The sequence below is a fragment of the Chrysemys picta genome, chromosome 22, assembly GCF_011386835.1.
Source record: "Chrysemys picta bellii isolate R12L10 chromosome 22, ASM1138683v2, whole genome shotgun sequence".
Classification (NCBI taxonomy): Eukaryota; Metazoa; Chordata; order Testudines; family Emydidae; genus Chrysemys; species Chrysemys picta.
Window position 1 is genome coordinate 6,929,146 of NC_088812.1, and position 18,657 is coordinate 6,947,802.

Below are 18,657 nucleotides of genomic sequence, written 5' to 3' on the forward strand. Positions count from 1 at the left end.
CTCTTTAGTATCAATGATCACAGAATCCTAGAGATGTCGGGCAGGAAGGGGCCTCAAGAGGTCACCAGGTCCAGCCCCCGTAACCCCAGCCTGTCCCTGACAGGGGTTGGTCCAAACTGTTCTTACAAACCTCCAATAATGGGGATTCCACAACCGCCCTCGGTCACCTATTCCAGAGCCAAACTCCCCTTGGAGTTAGAAAGTTTTGCCTAATATCCAATCGAAATCTCCCTGCTGCAGATTAAGCCCATTGCCTCTCGTCCTACCCCCCGGGGACACGGAGAACAACTGATCCCTGTCCTCTTTGTAACAACCCTTAGCATATTTGAAGACTGTTCTCAGGTCCCCCTCAGTCGTCTTTTCTCAGGCTAAACATGGCTAGGTTTGAACCTTTCCTCACAGATCCGGTTTGCTAAACCTTTGATCATGTTTGGTGCTCCCCTCTGCAACGTGTCCACATCTTCCCTAAAGCGCAGCGCCCAGAACTGGACACAGGACTCCAGCTGAGGCCTCCCCAGTGCCAAGAAGAGTGGGACAGTCACCTCCCGTGTCATACATACGACACTCCTGTTAATACACCCCAGAATGAGATCAGCCTTTTTCACAGCCGCATCACACTGTTGACTCGTATTCGATTTGTGATCCGCTGTAACCCCAGCTCCTTTCCAGCACTTCGACTGCCTAGCCAGGTATTCCCCGTTTTCTGGTTGTGCATTCGATTTTTCCTTCCTGAGTGAAGTACTTTGCACTTGTCTTTACTGAATTTCATCTTGCTGATTTCCGGCCAATTCTCCAATCTGTCAAGGTCATTTTGAATTCCAATCCTGGCCTCCAGCCCCTCCCAGCCTGGCGTCAGACGCAGATTTTATCAGAACACTCTGCACTCTGTTATCCAAATAATTAATGAAAATATTGACTAGAACCAGACCCAGGACTGACCCTTGTGGGACCCACTGGACCCACTCTGACAGCGAACCATTGATAAGTACTCTTTGAGTATCTTTGAACCAGTTGTGCACCCACCTTATAGTGTTTGTATCTAGACCACATTTCCCTACTTTGCGTATGAAAATGTCATGTGGGACTCTGTCAAAAGCCCGACTGAAATATTACGGTGACAGAGTGGGAATTTTTCACAATATTTTGGATGAGTCTTGTGTGTGCCTTAGTTTCTCCCATGAGCTATATGGATAACTAGGTCGGGGAAAAGGTTGCAGAGACCCAGAGATACAGGCGTGACTGACGCCTGGCTGTCTGCGGCTGGCCCCACGCCCACAGATGGTCCCAGAAAACAATGTTCACTCCAATTGCCCGGACATTTGGTACCTAGCGACTAATAACCATGAATGACCAGCCCCTCTGCAGGAAGCCAGCCAGGTTGGACCAGCGGGAGAACAACGGGCTAAGGAGGAAGCCAGGTGACAATGTTTGCCCAGGAACAAGGACGAAGGATGGAGGAGGGGCCAGATGAGGTGGGTAAATGGGGGCTGCTGGAAGCAGAAGTTTCTGGATGGAGACTACAGAGGAGTCAAGAGGGCTCTGGGCTGGGGCCCAACCCAAATGGGCTTTGCTGTAACTTTCCATTTTCATGTTAACTAAAGACTTTCTAAGCTGTGTTCCCTAATAAACCCTGCTGTTACACACCGCTGGCTGAGTCACTCCAGAGTCAGGAAATGGGGGATGCATCGCTCCCTCCGGAGGTGCAAGTCTCCCCCGGGGAGCCAATCCAGGTGGACTCGTCGTGGGGAACTCGTGGAGTGACCCCAGGGTGCTGACGGCTTGGGGGTTCGGTCCCAGGAGGTGGGGAAGACGAGGGACCGACCGCAGTGAGAGAGTGTGACCCTAAGGGGGCTGACTGAAGGAGTCCTCCTAGGGACTGTCCCAGAGCCGTGCGAGAGCACCAGGCCTGTGGAGCCATGACAATAACATTGACTATTCCTCCATCAACTTTAACCCTGACGGGTTAGATTGTTCACATATGATCCCTCACCCAGTGCTGAGATGCAGCTGCCTCTGGGGTGGGGCGCGAGGGCTGTTTATACTGGGATCCCTCCCTGATGCTGAGATGCAGCTGCCTCTGGGGTGGGGCGCGAGGGCTGTTTATACTGGGATCCCTCCCTGATGCTGAGATGCAGCTGCCTCTGGGGTGGGGCGCGAGGGCTGTTTATACTGGGATCCCTCCCTGATGCTGAGATGCAGCTGCCTCTGGGGTGGAGCGCGAGGGCTGTTTATACTGGGATCCCCCACCCCATCTCACCTTCTCCCTCTTGGGGGCAATGGCGTCCAGCTCATCGATGAAGATGATGGCCGGCGCGTTCTTCTCAGCCTCCTCAAAGGCTTTGCGCAGGTTGCTCTCTGACTCGCCCGCCAGCTTGCTCATGATCTCCGGACCTGGGAGGGGGCAGGGGCTCTTTATAAAGGGCTCCCTTGCCTGGCACTGAGATGCAGCTGGGGTGGGGCGCGGGGCTGTTCATACAGGGAGTGATGCCAGCCTCCAGGGCCATGGCAGGGGCTAGCCACTCACATGCTTCAGGGCAGAAGGGAATCCCCAGCAAGGGGTCAGGAAGCCATGAAAACCCCAGGGCACAATGGGGCCTCTATGCCAGCTGCCTGACTCTGCACCAGGCAGCATCACCACGCCAGCATGGGAGAGCGCCAGGGCGAAGGGAAAAACCGAGGGCACCCAGCCCACTCCTGGCAGAGCACCAGGAGGGCGGGTGGGTGCTGCGGGGTGGGCAGCCCAGAGGGAAGGCAGCTGGAGACCACAGCGAGAGGTGCATGAGAAATGCCAGAGATGAGCAAGAGGGGCGTGCGTGGGGACAGACAGACAGACGAACGGACAAGTGGGGACGGACAGACACGTGGACGGACGGACAGACACGTGGACGGACGGACGCCCCTCCCCCCCTCCTTCCCTTGGCGTCTCTCACCATTGATGAGGAAGAAGAAGGCTCCTGTTTCGTTGGCCACAGCTCGGGCCACCAGCGTTTTCCCGGTGCCGGGGGGGCCGTACAGCAGGATGCCTCGGGGCGGCTGAGGAGGGAACAGACCCGGTTGGCAAGAGGCGCCCGATGGGAAAAGTGCCCAACGCAGTCTCCCCGGGCAGGCGTGTGACGTGCAGGCGGACGCCCCCAGACCCTGTGTCCCATCAGGAGGGGTGTGGGGGGAGGTGACTGCGGTGTTAATCGAGGTTGAAATGGTCCTGTCCTGGGGTGCAGAGGGAGGGGCACCCTCCAGATGGCTCTGGGGACACCCCAGGCCAGACTGAGGCCCGTGTCTGGGGACCCAGCAAATGGGGTCCTGGGCCACGTCAGGATTGCAGCTTCCGCTAAGAAGTGTGTTGCCAGCGCTCATGGTTGGGAGGAAAAGGTAGAAAATGTGACAGGATATGACGGGGACAGCGCCGCTGCCTGAGTCTGCAGAGAGCCTGACCCCATTGCTCTGGGGGGGGGGGGGGGGGCAGCTCCAAGGGTGGAGTGCTGGGGCTGATTATACAGGGATCCCTTGCCCAGCACGGAGATGCAGCTGCCTCTGTGGAGGAGCGGAGGGCTGTTTATGCAGGGATGCCCTAGCAGTGAGATCTGCCCAGCTGTGGGATTGGATGAGGTGGCCCCGCCCTGCTGGGCTCACGGTACCTTGACACCGATGGCTTTGAAGAGCCCTGGGTGGCGCAGGGGCAGCTCCACCATCTCCTTGATCTGCGCCATCTGCTTCCGGCAGCCCCCGATGTCGTCGTAGCCCACGTCGTTCAGGCTCTCTTCCTCGTCCTGCACGGGTGATGGGCAGGGTCCCAGTGTGCCAAAACCCTGGCAGCCACACTGGGACCAGCACCCACTCCCTCCCCCTCTGATCCCCACAGACAGTCCCACCCCGCTGGGACCCAGCCCCGACCCACCCTGCTCCCCACAGATCCAGCACCGTGGGCCCTGTTCCACCTCCCCACAGATCCAGCACCGTGGGCCCTGTTCCACCTCCCCACAGATCCAGCACCGTGGGCCCTGTTCCACCTCCCCACAGATCCAGCATCGTGGGCCCTGCCCCGCACCTAGATCCAGCACCGTGGGCCCTGCTTCCCCCTCCCCCCAGGATCCAGCAGTCTCTGGGGCACCCGCAGAAGGGCCCAGGGGGCGGCCGCACCCACCTCTCTCTTGATGGGCTCACCCTCGCAGTGGATGACGGTGTCAGGGGCCACGATGCAGTGGGGGCTTGGATCCACTTCCACCACCTTGAACTCCACAGCCCGCATCCCGCCGCGCACCAGGAAGATGTCACCTGGTGGGGGAGGAGACGTGGTTACCGAGCCGGCTGCGGGGAGGCGGGGAGTCCAACCCACACCTGGCGGGAGCACCCCCTGTTGGGGGACAGCCCCACCCAACCTGCTCCAGGCTGGGCGCCTCCCCTAACAGAGACAAGACAGCCAGCCCCGCGCAGCCCCCCACAGGGAGCTGCCCCCCACATCATCCCAGGAAGGGGGGCGGGGTCAGTCTGAGGGCTCCCCTTGACCCCGGCTCACCTTTGTGCACAGGCCGATAGGCCTCCAGAAAGTAGGGCTTCAGGTACACGTCAAAGAGGTTCCCGGTCAGGCCGACGATGGTGTCGTCAATGGGCAGCACATGGATCCGCTTCCCGTACTTCACATCCGGGCAGGCCTGGATGCTGCAGGACAGACCCCGGCTCAGCCTGGCACCTGCAGCACAGCACCTCCCGCCCAGCGCAGACCGGCAGGGGAGAGCGCCCCCTACTGAGCCCCCGCCCCCTGCAGCACAGCGCCCCCCACTGAGCCCCTACTGAGCCCCCTGCAGCACAGCGCCCCCTACTGAGCCCCCGCCCCCTGCAGCACAGCGCCCCCCACTGAGCCCTCTGCAGCACAGAGCCCCCTACTGAGCCCCCTGCAGCACAGCGCCCCCTACTGAGCCCCCGCCCCCTGCAGCACAGCGCCCCCCACTGAGCCCCCACCCCCTGCAGCACAGCGCCCCCCACTGAGCCCCCCACCCCCTGCAGCACAGCGCCCCCTACTGAGCCCCCCGCCCCCTGCAGCACAGCGCCCCCCACTGAGCCCCCGCCCCCTGCAGCACAGCGCCCCCCACTGAGCCCCTACTGAGCCCCCTGCAGCACAGCGCCCCCTACTGAGCCCCCGCCCCCTGCAGCACAGCGCCCCCCACTGAGCCCTCTGCAGCACAGAGCCCCCTACTGAGCCCCCTGCAGCACAGCGCCCCCTACTGAGCCCCCGCCCCCTGCAGCACAGCGCCCCCCACTGAGCCCCCACCCCCTGCAGCACAGCGCCCCCCACTGAGCCCCCCACCCCCTGCAGCACAGCGCCCCCTACTGAGCCCCCCGCCCCCTGCAGCACAGCGCCCCCCACTGAGCCCCCGCCCCCTGCAGCACAGCGCCCCCCACTGAGCCCCCACTGAGCCCTCTGCAGCACAGCGCCCCCTACTGAGCCCCCGCCCCCTGCAGCACAGCGCCCCCCACTGAGCCCCCGCCCCCTGCAGCACAGCACCTCCCGCCCAGCGCAGACCGGCAGGGGAGAGCGCCCCCTACTGAGCCCCCACTGAGCCCTCTGCAGCACAGCGCCCCCTACTGAGCCCCCACCCCCTGCAGCACAGCGCCCCCCACTGAGCCCCCCGCCCCCTGCAGCACAGCGCCCCCTACTGAGCCCCCCGCCCCCTGCAGCACAGCGCCCCCCACTGAGCCCCCGCCCCCTGCAGCACAGCGCCCTCTACTGAGCCCCCTGCAGCACAGCGCCCCCTACTGAGCCCCCCGCCCCCTGCAGCACAGCGCCCCCTACTGAGCCCCCGCCCCCTGCAGCACAGCGCCCCCTACTGAGCCCCCGCCCCTGCAGCACAGCGCCCCCTACTGAGCCCCCACTGAGCCCCCTGCAGCACAGCGCCCCCTACTGAGCCCCCCGCCCCCTGCAGCACAGCACCCCCCACTGAGCCCCCGCCCCCTGCAGCACAGCGCCCCCTACTGAACCCCCCGCCCCCTGCAGCACAGCGCCCCCCACTGAGCCCCCGCCCCCTGCAGCACAGCACCCCCACTGAGCCCCCTGCAGCACAGCGCCCCCCACTGAGCCCCTGCCCTCTGCAGCACAGCGCCCCCTACTGAGCGCCCGCCCCCTGCAGCACAGCGCCCCCTACTGAGCCCCCCGCCCCCTGCAGCACAGCGCCCCCCACTGAGCCCCCGCCGCATGCAGCACAGCGCCCCCTACTGAGCCCCCGCCCCCTGCAGCACAGCGCCCCCCACTGAGCCCCCGCCCCCTGCAGCACAGCACCCCCACTGAGCCCCCTGCAGCACAGCACCCCCCACTGAGCCCCCGCCCCCTGCAGCACAGCACCCCCACTGAGCCCCCTGCAGCACAGCGCCCCCCACTGAGCCCCCGCCCCCTGCAGCACAGCGCCCCCCACTGAGCCCCTGCCCTCTGCAGCACAGCGCCCTCTACTGAGTGCCCGCCCCCTGCAGCCCAGCGCCCCCTACTGAGCCCCCACTGAGCCCCCTGCAGCACAGCGCCCCCCACTGAGCCCCCACCCCCTGCAGCACAGCACCCCCTACTGAGCCCCCCGCCCCCTGCAGCACAATGCCCCCCACTGAGCCCTCGCCCCCTGCAGCACAGCACCCCCACTGAGCCCCCTGCAGCACAGCGCCCCCTACTGAGCCCCCGCCCCCTGCAGCACAGCGCCCCCCACTGAGCCCCCGCCCCCTGCAGCACAGCGCCCCCCACTGAGCCCCCGCCCCCTGCAGCACAATGCCCCCCACTGAGCCCCCGCCCCCTGCAGCACAGCACCCCCACTGAGCCCCCTGCAGCACAGCGCCCCCTACTGAGCCCCCGCCCCCTGCAGCACAGCGCCCCCCACTGAGCCCCTGCCCCCTGCAGCACAGCGCCCCCCACTGAGCCCCCGCCCCCTGCAGCACAGCGCCCCCCACTGAGCCCCTGCCCTCTGCAGCACAGCGCCCTCTACTGAGTGCCCGCCCCCTGCAGCCCAGCGCCCCCTACTGAGCCCCCACTGAGCCCCCTGCAGCCCAGCGCCCCCTACTGAGCCCCCGCCCCCTGCAGCACAGCGCCCCCCACTGAGCCCCTGCCCCCTGCAGCACAGCGCCCCCCACTGAGCCCCCGCCCCCTGCAGCACAGCGCCCCCTACTGAGCCCCCGCCCCCTGCAGCACAGCGCCCCCCACTGAGCCCCCGCCCCCTGCAGCACAGCACCTCCCGCCCAGCGCAGACCGGCAGGGGAGAGCGCCCCCTACTGAGCCCCCACTGAGCCCTCTGCAGCACAGCGCCCCCTACTGAGCCCCCACCCCCTGCAGCACAGCGCCCCCCACTGAGCCCCCCGCCCCCTGCAGCACAGCGCCCCCTACTGAGCCCCCCGCCCCCTGCAGCACAGCGCCCCCCACTGAGCCCCCGCCCCCTGCAGCACAGCGCCCTCTACTGAGCCCCCTGCAGCACAGCGCCCCCTACTGAGCCCCCGCCCCCTGCAGCACAGCGCCCCCTACTGAGCCCCCGCCCCTGCAGCACAGCGCCCCCTACTGAGCCCCCACTGAGCCCCCTGCAGCACAGCGCCCCCTACTGAGCCCCCCGCCCCCTGCAGCACAGCACCCCCCACTGAGCCCCCGCCCCCTGCAGCACAGCGCCCCCTACTGAACCCCCCGCCCCCTGCAGCACAGCGCCCCCCACTGAGCCCCCGCCCCCTGCAGCACAGCACCCCCACTGAGCCCCCTGCAGCACAGCGCCCCCCACTGAGCCCCTGCCCTCTGCAGCACAGCGCCCCCTACTGAGCGCCCGCCCCCTGCAGCACAGCGCCCCCTACTGAGCCCCCCGCCCCCTGCAGCACAGCGCCCCCCACTGAGCCCCCGCCCCCTGCAGCACAGCGCCCCCTACTGAGCCCCCGCCCCCTGCAGCACAGCGCCCCCCACTGAGCCCCCGCCCCCTGCAGCACAGCACCCCCACTGAGCCCCCTGCAGCACAGCACCCCCCACTGAGCCCCCGCCCCCTGCAGCACAGCACCCCCACTGAGCCCCCTGCAGCACAGCGCCCCCCACTGGGCCCCGCCCCCTGCAGCACAGCGCCCCCCACTGAGCCCCTGCCCTCTGCAGCACAGCGCCCTCTACTGAGTGCCCGCCCCCTGCAGCCCAGCGCCCCCTACTGAGCCCCCACTGAGCCCCCTGCAGCACAGCGCCCCCCACTGAGCCCCCACCCCCTGCAGCACAGCACCCCCTACTGAGCCCCCCGCCCCCTGCAGCACAATGCCCCCCACTGAGCCCCCGCCCCCTGCAGCACAGCACCCCCACTGAGCCCCCTGCAGCACAGCGCCCCCTACTGAGCCCCCGCCCCCTGCAGCACAGCGCCCCCCACTGAGCCCCTGCCCCCTGCAGCACAGCGCCCCCCACTGAGCCCCCGCCCCCTGCAGCACAATGCCCCCTACTGAGCCCCTGCCCCCTGCAGCACAGCGCCCCCTGGTGCTACTGCTGGGGAGACTACCCCCTACTGAGCCCCCCCATACAATGATTCATCCAAGCATGGCATGCGAGGGCTCTATTGTGTGTGAATACCCCACTGGCCCTCAGAGACACTGCAAAATATGGGCATGGATAATATTCCGGATTGATGCCTCTACACTGGAAATTACAATCATAAAGCCTTGAAGTTAAAGGCAGCGCCAAGGAGGCAACGTGTTCCCGGCAGGCTCTGTTCAGGAAAGGGGAAGTGGCCACACCTCTCTCGGGCTGGTCATTGTGTATTAACAACAGCAGAAAGGCCAGACTGGATCAGACCAAAGGTCCATCTCGCCCAGTGTCCTGTCTTCCGACAGTGGCCAATGCCGGGTGCCCCAGAGGGAATGAACAGAACAGGGCGATAGGCAAGTGATCCGTCCCATCGTCCACTCCCAGCTTCTCGCAGTCAGAGGCTTAGGGCCACCCAGAGCATGGGGCTGTGTTCCTGACCATCTTGGCTAATAGCCATGGCTGGACCTATCCTCCAGGAACTTACCTAATTCTTTTTTTAACCGAGTTATACTTTAGGCCTTCACAACAGCCCCTGGCAACGAGCGGCACAGGTTGGCTGTGCGTTGTGTGAAGAGGTACTTCCTTTTCTTCGTTTTTAACCCAATGGTTCTCAACCAGGGGTACACGTTCCCCTGGGGGCACGCAGGGGTCTTCCAGGGGGTACGTCAACTCATCCAGATATCCGCCTAGTTTTACATCAGACTACATAAAAAGCACTAGCGAAGTCAGTACAAACTAAAATTTTATACAGACAAATTTACTTGTTTATACTGCTCTATAGACTGTACACTGAAATGTAAGTACAGTATTTATAGTCCAATTGATTTATTTTATAATTATATGGTAAAAATGAGAAAGTCACCCATTTTTCAGTAAGAGTGTGGCTGTGACACTTTTGAATTTTTATGTCTGATTTTGTAAGCAACTAGTTTTTAAGTGACGTGAAACTTGGGAGTACACAAGACAACTCAGACTCCTTGAAAGGGGTACAGTAGTCTGGAAAGGTTGAGAGCCACGGTTTTAAACCTGATGCCTATTAATTTCATGGGGTGGCCCCTAGTTCTTGTGTTATGTGAAGAGATCATAAATAACACTTCCCTGTTCCCTTTCTCCGCACCACTCCTGATGTTGTACACCTCTAGCACATCCCCTCTTAGTTCTCTCTTTTCTAGGATGAACAGTCCCAGTCTTTTAAATCTCCTTTCTTATGGAAACTGTTCCATTCCCTTAATTATTTTTGTCGCACTCATCTGTATCTTTCTCTTTTTTTTTTTTTTTAGACGGGGCAACCAGAGCTGCACCCAGTATTCAAGGTGTGGGCGTACCATGGATTTAGAGAGTGACATTTTGATATTTCCTCTCTTACTATCCCTTTTGTAATGGTTCCTAACATTCTGTTTGCTTTTTTGACTGCCGCTGCACACTGAGCGGATGTTTTCAGAGATTTATCCACGGTGACTCCAAGATCCCTTTCTTGAGTAGTAACAGCTCACCCGCAGAGGGACAGCGGGGCCTGTGTAGGCTGAGAAGGGAGTGACGGTGTTGCCCGGGACTGGGGAGCTGACCCCCAGCCGGCACAGCCATGGTTTCCTCCTGCTAAGGGCAGGTGGTAGCGAGGTGCCACCCAACCCTGAGCAGCGTCACAGAAGGGCGCTCCCTGCAGCACCCCGGGGTTTCCCTATTGCAGTCTGCCATCCGCCCCCTGAGCAGGCCAGCCCCTGCTTAGCTGCAGAGCTGGCAGGGAGGGGCCCCCCCCGGCACTCACCTCACCACATCGCCCAAGCGCACGCGGAGGTTGTTGCGGGTGACGCGGTTCATGCGAATCTTCTCGCTGTGGCAGGAGTCGTCGGTGAGGACGATGCAGACCGTCTCCCGGCGCTTCTTGCCCTTCAGCAGCACCGTGTCACCCCGGAACAAGTGCAGCTCCTCCATCTTGGTCTGCAATGGTGACGGGCAGTGATGGACCACACGGGGCATGGGGGGGGGCATTTGCAGAGTGTGTGGGGTGCATGGTGTGTCCATATGCAAAGGGTGTGTCGAGGGGTATGTGCATGGTACATGTGCTACTCCTGCGGGAATGCTGCACCAACAAATTAAAAATTCTGCGCACGACATTTTAAAATTCTGCATATTTTATTTGTCAAAATAACGCAATATAATCAGGCTGGTTTCAGCTATGTAGGTAATTTATTTAAACTACAATACAATGGATGGAGAATGGGAATGGGGAGCATTGGAGGAAATCCCCAAATCCTCTTGCCTAATAGTAATGTAGCTAGGTTTGACCCTTTATTTCTAGTTATTAGTCAACAAATAGGTGCGGCCATATGCTCAGTGTTACATCATAGGTAACTGAAGAGCAAGTGAGGGCTGGGGAATCAAACTCACAATTTGGATTGGCTGCTGACCATCTCCAGGAAGGTCAGTAGCAAACAGGTCATGGAGCACATTGTGATAAGAAATGTTTTCAGTCCAAAAATTTAGACCAGTTCTAATCACTAACGCACAATAAGCATTTATAAGGCCAGACTGTCATTTATACCACTCTGGCAATGTAAAGGAGCCTTAAAACTTATAACACCTGTTTTATACTCCAGGGGGAATTCACAAAGACAATGGGAACAGTTCACTAAGCAGGCCGGCTGCTACTTCTGCTCTGCCTGAGGGGATCGCCTGCGCCACGCCTACCTCCTCAGACATTCCCTGACGCCCTGTCTCTCCATGCCGAGTGTGCTGCAATAGCGAGGGAGAGGGACAGAGTGTCTCTCTCGCTCTCACGCATGACTGCTCACCCCTTCACACACACCCAGTGGTGATTTACGTCTCTATTGGCTGCTCCAGGCACCTGAACCGACCTGCCTGTGCTGCTGGGGAGGGGTGCATGACTGCTCTTGTAGCTTCCCTTTGCTCTCCCATCAGAAGTCATTTTTCTGCAGGGAAGTAAAAAAATCTGCGGAGGACATGAATTATGCACACGTGCAGTGACGCAGTATTCCCCCAGGAGTAACAATGTGCATGGTGGATATGTGAGACTGCATGGGGTGTGTGCTTGAAGCACGTAGGTGCATTATGTGTGCACAGTGTATGTTCATTGTGTGTGCATATGCATAGGGTGTATTGGGGCTCTGTGTGTGTGGTGTATGTCTGCATGGTACCTATGTGAGATTGCATGGTGTGTGTATGCAATGCATGGGTGGATGGGGTAGTACGCATGCAGGTGTGTGGTGTGTGTATATATGCCTGGGGTATATGTGGAGGTGGAGGTGTGTGTGCGTGCATGGTTTATGCATGTGCAGTGTTTGAATAATGAGTGTGTGCATATGACGTGTGTGTGCGCATTGGGGGGTACATGATGCACATGGGGGTGTATGTAGATGGTGTGTGGGTGGGTGTGCATGTATGTAGATGGCATGTGAGTATGTATACACATGCATAGAGGTGTGTACACAAGTGTTACCTTCACACTCTCCTGACGAGAACCCAGCCTGCCTCGCTATGGGTCCTAGCCCCTGATTTGCTAGCAGCAGGGGATTCTCCCAGAGCTCAGAGGGCAGGCGCTTTAGGAGCAGGGGAATCCAGGTTCAATCCCTGCTGGTCAGTGAGTGTCCCGGAATGCAGCAGGGAGCTCCCAGGGGCCTCAGCTCAGCTACAGAGCAAAGCCTGTGTGTGTCCCCCAACCACCCCCAGCCGACCCCTCTGCGCAGTCTTAGCCCGCTAGGCCACCTGCCTCACAGCGGTGGAAGAGGCTCGGTTCCTGGTGGGCCAGGTGGCTGCCTGGGCAGTGGGGCATGGGATCCCCATGGGGTAGGGGGTCCCTGCGGGGGAAGGGGCTCCGGTTCCTGGCGGGCCAGGCGGATGGCTGGGCAATGGGATCACCATGAGGCAGTGGGTCCCTGCAGGGAAGGGGCTCCGGTTCCTGGAGGGCCAGGCAGCTGGCTGGGGCAGGAGTCCCCATGCGGCACGGGGGCCGTACCTGTGACAGGCTGACAATGCTGTTGTCCTCATTCACCGCATCATCCACAAGGAGCCGGTTGGGCCGACGCTTCTGGCGCAGGATGGCCGTGGAGTAATCCTCCCCTTTGGAGCTGCAGAGGGGAGAGGGGTCAGAGGGTCTCCCTCCCCAAAGGGAACAGAGCCAGCCCCCCACGGGCCCTTCAGACAGGGGAGAGCAGGAGATGCAGAGCCTGGGAGCAGGACTCCTTGGAGGTGGGGGGAGGATGTCAATCTTAGAGGGGCCTTCAGATCCCAACCCTCCCTAGCGTGCCTGGTCTGGGGAATCCCAGAGCTGAGCGGGGTCAGGGGGCCCGACTTTGGGGGGGCCAAGGGGACACAAGGAAAACTAAAGCACTTTGCATTTTGAAGGGGGAGCAGAGAGGCAATCGTAGCTGGACCTGGGGTTGGGGGGGGGGTGTCACAGACAGGCACAGGAGAGTGTGTGGGTGGGGGGGTAGGGTGACCAGATGTCCCAATTTTCTAGGGACAGTCCCGATATTTGAGGCTTTTTCTTATATAGAAGCCTATCACCCCCCACTTCCCTCCCCCCTCCCGATTTTTCACACTTGCTGTCTGGTGTGTGTGTGTGTGTGGGGGGGGGGGTTACAGACAGGCCTTAGGGTGTCTGGGGGAGGGACCTGCAGCAAGGCCCCCCGGGGCTTGGGAAGGGGGCGGGGGTTCTCAGCCAGGCCCCCAGGAGTTGGGAGTCACAGCAGCAGATGAGGGGGGAGGAGTCGGACACACACAGGGTAAAACACCAGCTCCGGCTGCCAGCTCCGGCCTGGCCTCTCGGCACAGGCGGACCGCGGGTTCGGGCCCCGGAACGGACCCACCAACTGTGTCCCGCACCGCTGGGGGGGGGGGCGCCGCCGAGGAAATTGCAAACTGCCCCCCCGGGGGGGGCCTGGGGGCGGGGCTGCCCTCTGCCAGGCTGACTCGGTGCCAGTCCCGGGCGCGTGCGTGGGGGAGGGGGATCGTGTTTCACCCCAGCCGGTGCCAAGAGCCGCCCCTATAAATACCCCGCGGCGTGGGATCATCGCCCGTTATAGACCCCAGCCGCCCCCGCCCCCACAACAACAAACCCGGGGTCCCCCCCGCGCCAGAGCCCCCCCAGCCTCCCCTCTTGGGGGCAGGCACCTCTTCCCCCCCCCCCCAAGTTCGGATCCAAACTTTTCCCGCCCCTCCCCCCAGCTGAGCCGCCTCCCAGCTGGGGGGGGGTTGCAGGAGCCCCCCCCCCCGCTGCCCCCCGCCCCGGGGGGTGGAGCCCCTCGAGCGCCCCCACTTACTCCCCGCCCGGGCCCGGCATCTCGGCTGCGCTACCCCCGCCCGGGCCGCCGCGCAGTGCCCGCTGCTGCCTCCGCCCGCCCGGCCCCGGACCGCCCCGGCTGGAGCTCGGCCCGGCCCCGCCCCGCCCGGCCAGCGCCCCCCACGGACACCCGGGGAGCGGCAGAGACCGGGGGGGGGGGGAATCAGTGACACTTGTGGGGGGAGGGGGAAGGAGGCTGGGGGGTGTTTGGCCTGGGGAATCCCAGAGCTGAAGGGGGGGGGTGTTTGGGCTGGGGGAAGGGAAGGGGGTGTGGTGGGTGCTTGGGGAAACGAGGAGTGGTGGGGCGGGGTTGGGGGAGGCGTGTGAGGTTTTTGGAGGGGGTGTTGTGGGGGGGACGTTTGGGGGGAGAGGTGAGGTTGAGGAAAGGGTGTTGGGGGGTATTTGGGAGGAGAGGAGGGGAGTGGTGGGGGTGGTTGGGGCGGGGGAGTGGTGGGGGTGGTGGAAGGGGTTTGGTGTGTTGGGGGAAGGGGCAGGGGTGGGGTTGGGGGAGGTGTGTGAGGTTTTTGGAGGGGGTGTTGTGTGGGGGGGACGTTTGGGGGGAGAGGTGAGGTTGAGGAGGGAGTGTTGGGGGGTATTTGGGAGGAGAGGAGGGGAGTGGTGGGGATGGTTAGGGGCGGGGGAGTGGTGAGGTTGGTGGAAGGGGTGTGGTGTGTTGGGGGAGGGGAAGGGGCAGTGATGGGGCAGAGTTGGGGGAGGTGTGTGGGGTTTTTGGAGGGGGTGTTGTGTGGGGGGGACGTTTGGGGGGAGAGGTGAGGTTGAGGAGGGGGTATTGAGTGGGTATTTGGGAGGGGAGTGGTGGGGTGGTTAGGGGCGGGGGAGAGGTGAGGTTGAGGAGAGGGTGTTGGGGGGTATTTGGGAGGAGAGGAGGGGAGTGGTGGGGGTGGTTAGGGGCGGGGGAGTGGTGAGGTTGGTGGAAGGAGTGTGGTGTGTGGGGGTGTTTTGGGGAGGGGAAGGGGCAGTGGTGGGGCAGGGTTGGGGGTTATTTTGCTCACTGTTGGTGCCTGGTTCTGCTCCAGAGCAGCTGAGCCGGGGGGGGGGGCGGGACCAAGTTCAAAGGGACGGGGGGGGGCAGTCAGTTGGGTGAATGTGTGGGTCATGTCCCTGTGTGCAGGGCCCAGGGTGCAGCTGGGCAGGTGTGAATGTGGGATTGGCTGGCTGGATGCATTTGTGTGAGTCCATTTGTGCATGGCTATTTGGGACATGCGGGGTCTCCAAGTGCTTTGGAAGATACGATTAAAATTCAAAGTGATTGGTCAAACTGGAGAAATAGTCTGACGTAAATAGGATGAAGTTCACTAGGACAATTGCGAAGTTCTCCATTTAGGAAGGAACAATCAGTTGCACACATACAAATTGGGAAATGACTGCCGAGGAAGGGGTACTGCGGAAAGGGGTCTGGGAGTCCCAGGGGATCACAAGTTGCAAAAAAAGCGAACATCATTCTGGGATGTACTAGCAGGAGTGTTGTAAGCAAGACACAAGAAGCAGTGCTTGGTTTTTCCTAGAGCTGAACCTCTGGGCCTGGCAGTTCAGAGCCCCGGCACCTCTGGGCCTGCTGCATCAGTTATGAATGTAAAAAAAATTGCTTGAGTCCTTGCACCTCTTTCATTACAAATTAAGCACTGACAAGAAGAAATTCTTCTGCTCTACTCCATGCTGATTAGGCCTCAGCTGGAGTATTCTGTCCAGTTCTGGGCGCCACATTTCAAAAAAGATGTGAACAAATTGGAGAACGTCCAGAGGAGAGCAGGAAACGTGACCTATGAGGGAAGATTGAAAAAATTGGGTTTGTTTAGTCTGGAGAGAAGACTGAGGGAGGACATGACCGTTTTCAAGTAAATAAAAAGTTGTTAGAATGTAAGAATGGTCATACTGGGTCAGACCAAAGGTCCATCTAGCCCAGTATCCTGTCTTCCGACAGTGGGGGAATGAACAGAACACGTAATCATCAAGTGATCCTTTCCCTGTCATTCGTTCCCAGCTTCTGGCAAACAGAGGCTAGGGACACCATCCTGGCTAATAGCCATTGATCGACCTAGCCTTCATGAATGTATCTAGTTCTTTTTGTACCTTGTTATTGTCTTGGCCTTCACATCTTCTGGCAAGGAGTTCCACAAGTTAACTGTGCATTGTGTGAAGAAATACTTCCTTTTGTTTGTTTTAAACCTGCTGCCTATTAATTTAATTTGGTGCCCCCTCGTTCTTGTGTTAGGAGAAGGAGTAAATAACACTTCCTTATTTACTTTCTCCACACCAGTCATGATTTTATAGACCTCTATCATGTCCCCCCTTAGTCGTCTCTTTTCCAAGTTGAAAAGTCCCAGTCTTATTCAGCTCTCCTCCTTTTCCAATTCCAATATATCTTTTTTGAGATGGGATGACCAGATCTTCACACAGGAGCCAAGATGTGTGTGTACCACGGATTTATATAGAGAAGGAGGGGAAAAAAATGTTCTCCTTAACCTCTGAGGATAGGACAAGAAGCAATGGGCTTAAATTGCAGCAAGGGTGGTTTAGGTTGGGCATTAGGAAAAACTTCCTAACTGTCAGGGTGGTTAAGCACTGGAATAAATTGCCGAGGGAGTCACAGCAGGTGACTGTCATTGGAGATTTTTAAGAGCAGGTTAGACAGACAGCTGTGAGGGACGATCTAGATACTGCTTAGTCCTGCCTTGAGTGCAGGGGACTGGACTAGACGACCTCTCAAGGTCCCTGCCAGTCCCATGATTCTGTGATTCCACCAGTGCCCGCTGCTGGATGGGATGTGGCAGCCCTGGCTCTCCTAGGCACAGCTGGCTGGCCTCTATACACCCTGCCAGGCACAGCTCGCTGGCAGGGATTTCCCTAAACCCCCCATTCGGGGTATAAACCCCCCTTGAATTTCCCCAACACCTCCCCAGTGGCAGGACTGGCTCTAGGCACCAGCAAACCAAGCATGGGGTGGCACAATTCCAGGGGCAGCACTCCGGACACTTTTTTTTTTTTTGCCTCAGCAGTTGTGCTCTCGGAGGGGGTTTGTTTGTTTTTTTTGCTTGGGGCAGTAAAAAACCTAGAGCCGGCCCTGCCCTGTGGTCAGCTAGTTACATGCAGTGTTGCCATATTAGTCATTGGTTGGACATTTGAATTTAAATTGAAACATTAGTTCACCCTTTAGAAGCCTATACAGAGTACAATAAAATACTTGTACCTGAAAAAGTAGAATAGGTTTGAAAAGTGTGAACAAAGACTAGATTCTTCACACAGCTGTTGTTTTTTCTGACAACGTCAGCGCATCCGTTTCGGCAATGTTGGCCAACCTTATAATATCAAATTATGATTCGCAAGCAAGGTCTGATTGAGCTCTCCCCCGACAGCTACTGCTGGGGGTGGGGTGGGGGTAAGGCCTCAAGTGAGGGGAAAGCTTCAGAACCAGGCTGTATTTACCTGAACTCCCCTACCTTGCCTAGGTATCCAGCAGACAGAGCTGTGTTGCCCAAGTGATCAGTTTTGGCTGGGGTTGGGTTATAAATCACTTTAGCATTGAATGTGGGGGTATAACAACGCGCTGACTCATCACCACAGCACCTCCTGCTGGTCAGTCCAGGAATTAGCTCATTCCAGCCTCAGAGCGCCTCCTGCTGGCTGGTGTCTCGCCCATTGTCGGCTCTGCTGTGTTGTCTCCACCACTGGGACACGCATCACTCTCTGGACCACAGTGTCCTCTTCAGGACACCGCCCTCCGGCAGCGCCCACTACTCCATTCTCCCCCCCTTCTGGCAGTATATCAGCAGTCCTAATCCACACCTGCCTTTATGGCCACCCCAAAGTCTAGTCCCTTACCTCAGGGACAAGGTGCAGTTCATGGGCCACGCTCCCTCATGCAAGGTGCAGTGCAGTGTGGGGTGGGGAGGGCAGGCCCGGCCCACCTACTACTCTGGGCCCCAGCCCAGGGACCCTTGAGCGGCAGCTGTTTGCTGCCTTCCTCCACTCCCTGTCACTGCCCACCTTCCCTGGGCTGGGCTACTTCCCTGTATCCTAACACCCACTCAGCCCTTGTTTCAAGGCCTGCAGTCTGGCAGGGTCAGCCAGAGTTCCCACTGCCCTGCAACCCTGCCCAGCTGCTGCTCCTACCAGGAACCAGTCCTCATCCCTTGCTGGCCAGGGGAGACTCACTTCTCCTTTGCTAGGCAGCCTTTATATAAGGCCCAGCCTGGCCCTGATTGGCTCTCCACAGGCCTTTGCTGACTGGCTGCCAGTCTGCACAGCCTCTGGGGCCTGTTCCAGCCCTTTTTTTCCTGGAGTGGGGCAGCTGCTCAATGCTTAATTTTTGCCAGGGCTGAGCCCTGGCACCTCTGGACCTGGCAGTTCAGAGCCCCGGCACCTCTGAGCTTGCTGCATCAGTTATGAAAGTAAAAAACTTGCTTGAGTCTCGGCACCTCTTTCATTACAAATTAAGCACTGGTCACCCTCAAGTGAACTGCACTGTCTAAGCGAGGGGTTTGGATGGCAGATCCCAGTGGGGGTGGGGGAAGAAAGGGGTTTTGCTTGGTGGTGTGGGCTGTGCCTAAGTGTCAGGCCCTATTTGGCCTGCCCCTCTCCCCTCTATAAAGATAGAGCTTATTAGGTTCCATAGAGAGTCTTTTGTTAAGTGACCATTAGAGCTGAAACCACTGAGAAGCGAGTGGAACCTCAAGAGAATGACTTGCATAGGACACAGTGGTAGGTGGCAGCAGAAGGTGACGGCTCAGGGCCATCAGTGATGGAGTGAACAGTGGCACAATAAACAACAGCACCAGAGTAAGCGGCCGGAGCGAGTGGCAAGCAGCTGGAAGAACAAGCAAGGTGCCTTCTCCCCTGCATC

At 60.1% G+C, this 18,657-nt stretch overlaps 1 protein-coding gene across 1 annotated transcript in view; it reads right to left on the reverse strand.

Moving 5' to 3' along the window:
- LOC101944300 (transitional endoplasmic reticulum ATPase-like) overlaps window positions 1-13,935 on the reverse strand; it is a 25,862-nt gene extending 11,927 nt beyond the window's left edge. The window contains exons 1-8 of the mRNA XM_065576163.1: window positions 13,777-13,935; window positions 12,471-12,582; window positions 10,263-10,435; window positions 4,514-4,656; window positions 4,142-4,272; window positions 3,636-3,767; window positions 2,931-3,033; window positions 2,258-2,391 (exon numbers count right to left, since the gene is read on the reverse strand). Of these exons, the coding sequence (XP_065432235.1) occupies window positions 2,258-2,391; window positions 2,931-3,033; window positions 3,636-3,767; window positions 4,142-4,272; window positions 4,514-4,656; window positions 10,263-10,435; window positions 12,471-12,582; window positions 13,777-13,796 (948 nt within the window). The 5' untranslated portion in view covers window positions 13,797-13,935. The remainder of the gene's footprint in view (window positions 1-2,257; window positions 2,392-2,930; window positions 3,034-3,635; window positions 3,768-4,141; window positions 4,273-4,513; window positions 4,657-10,262; window positions 10,436-12,470; window positions 12,583-13,776) is intronic.
- Window positions 13,936-18,657: the final 4,722 nt, after the last annotated feature.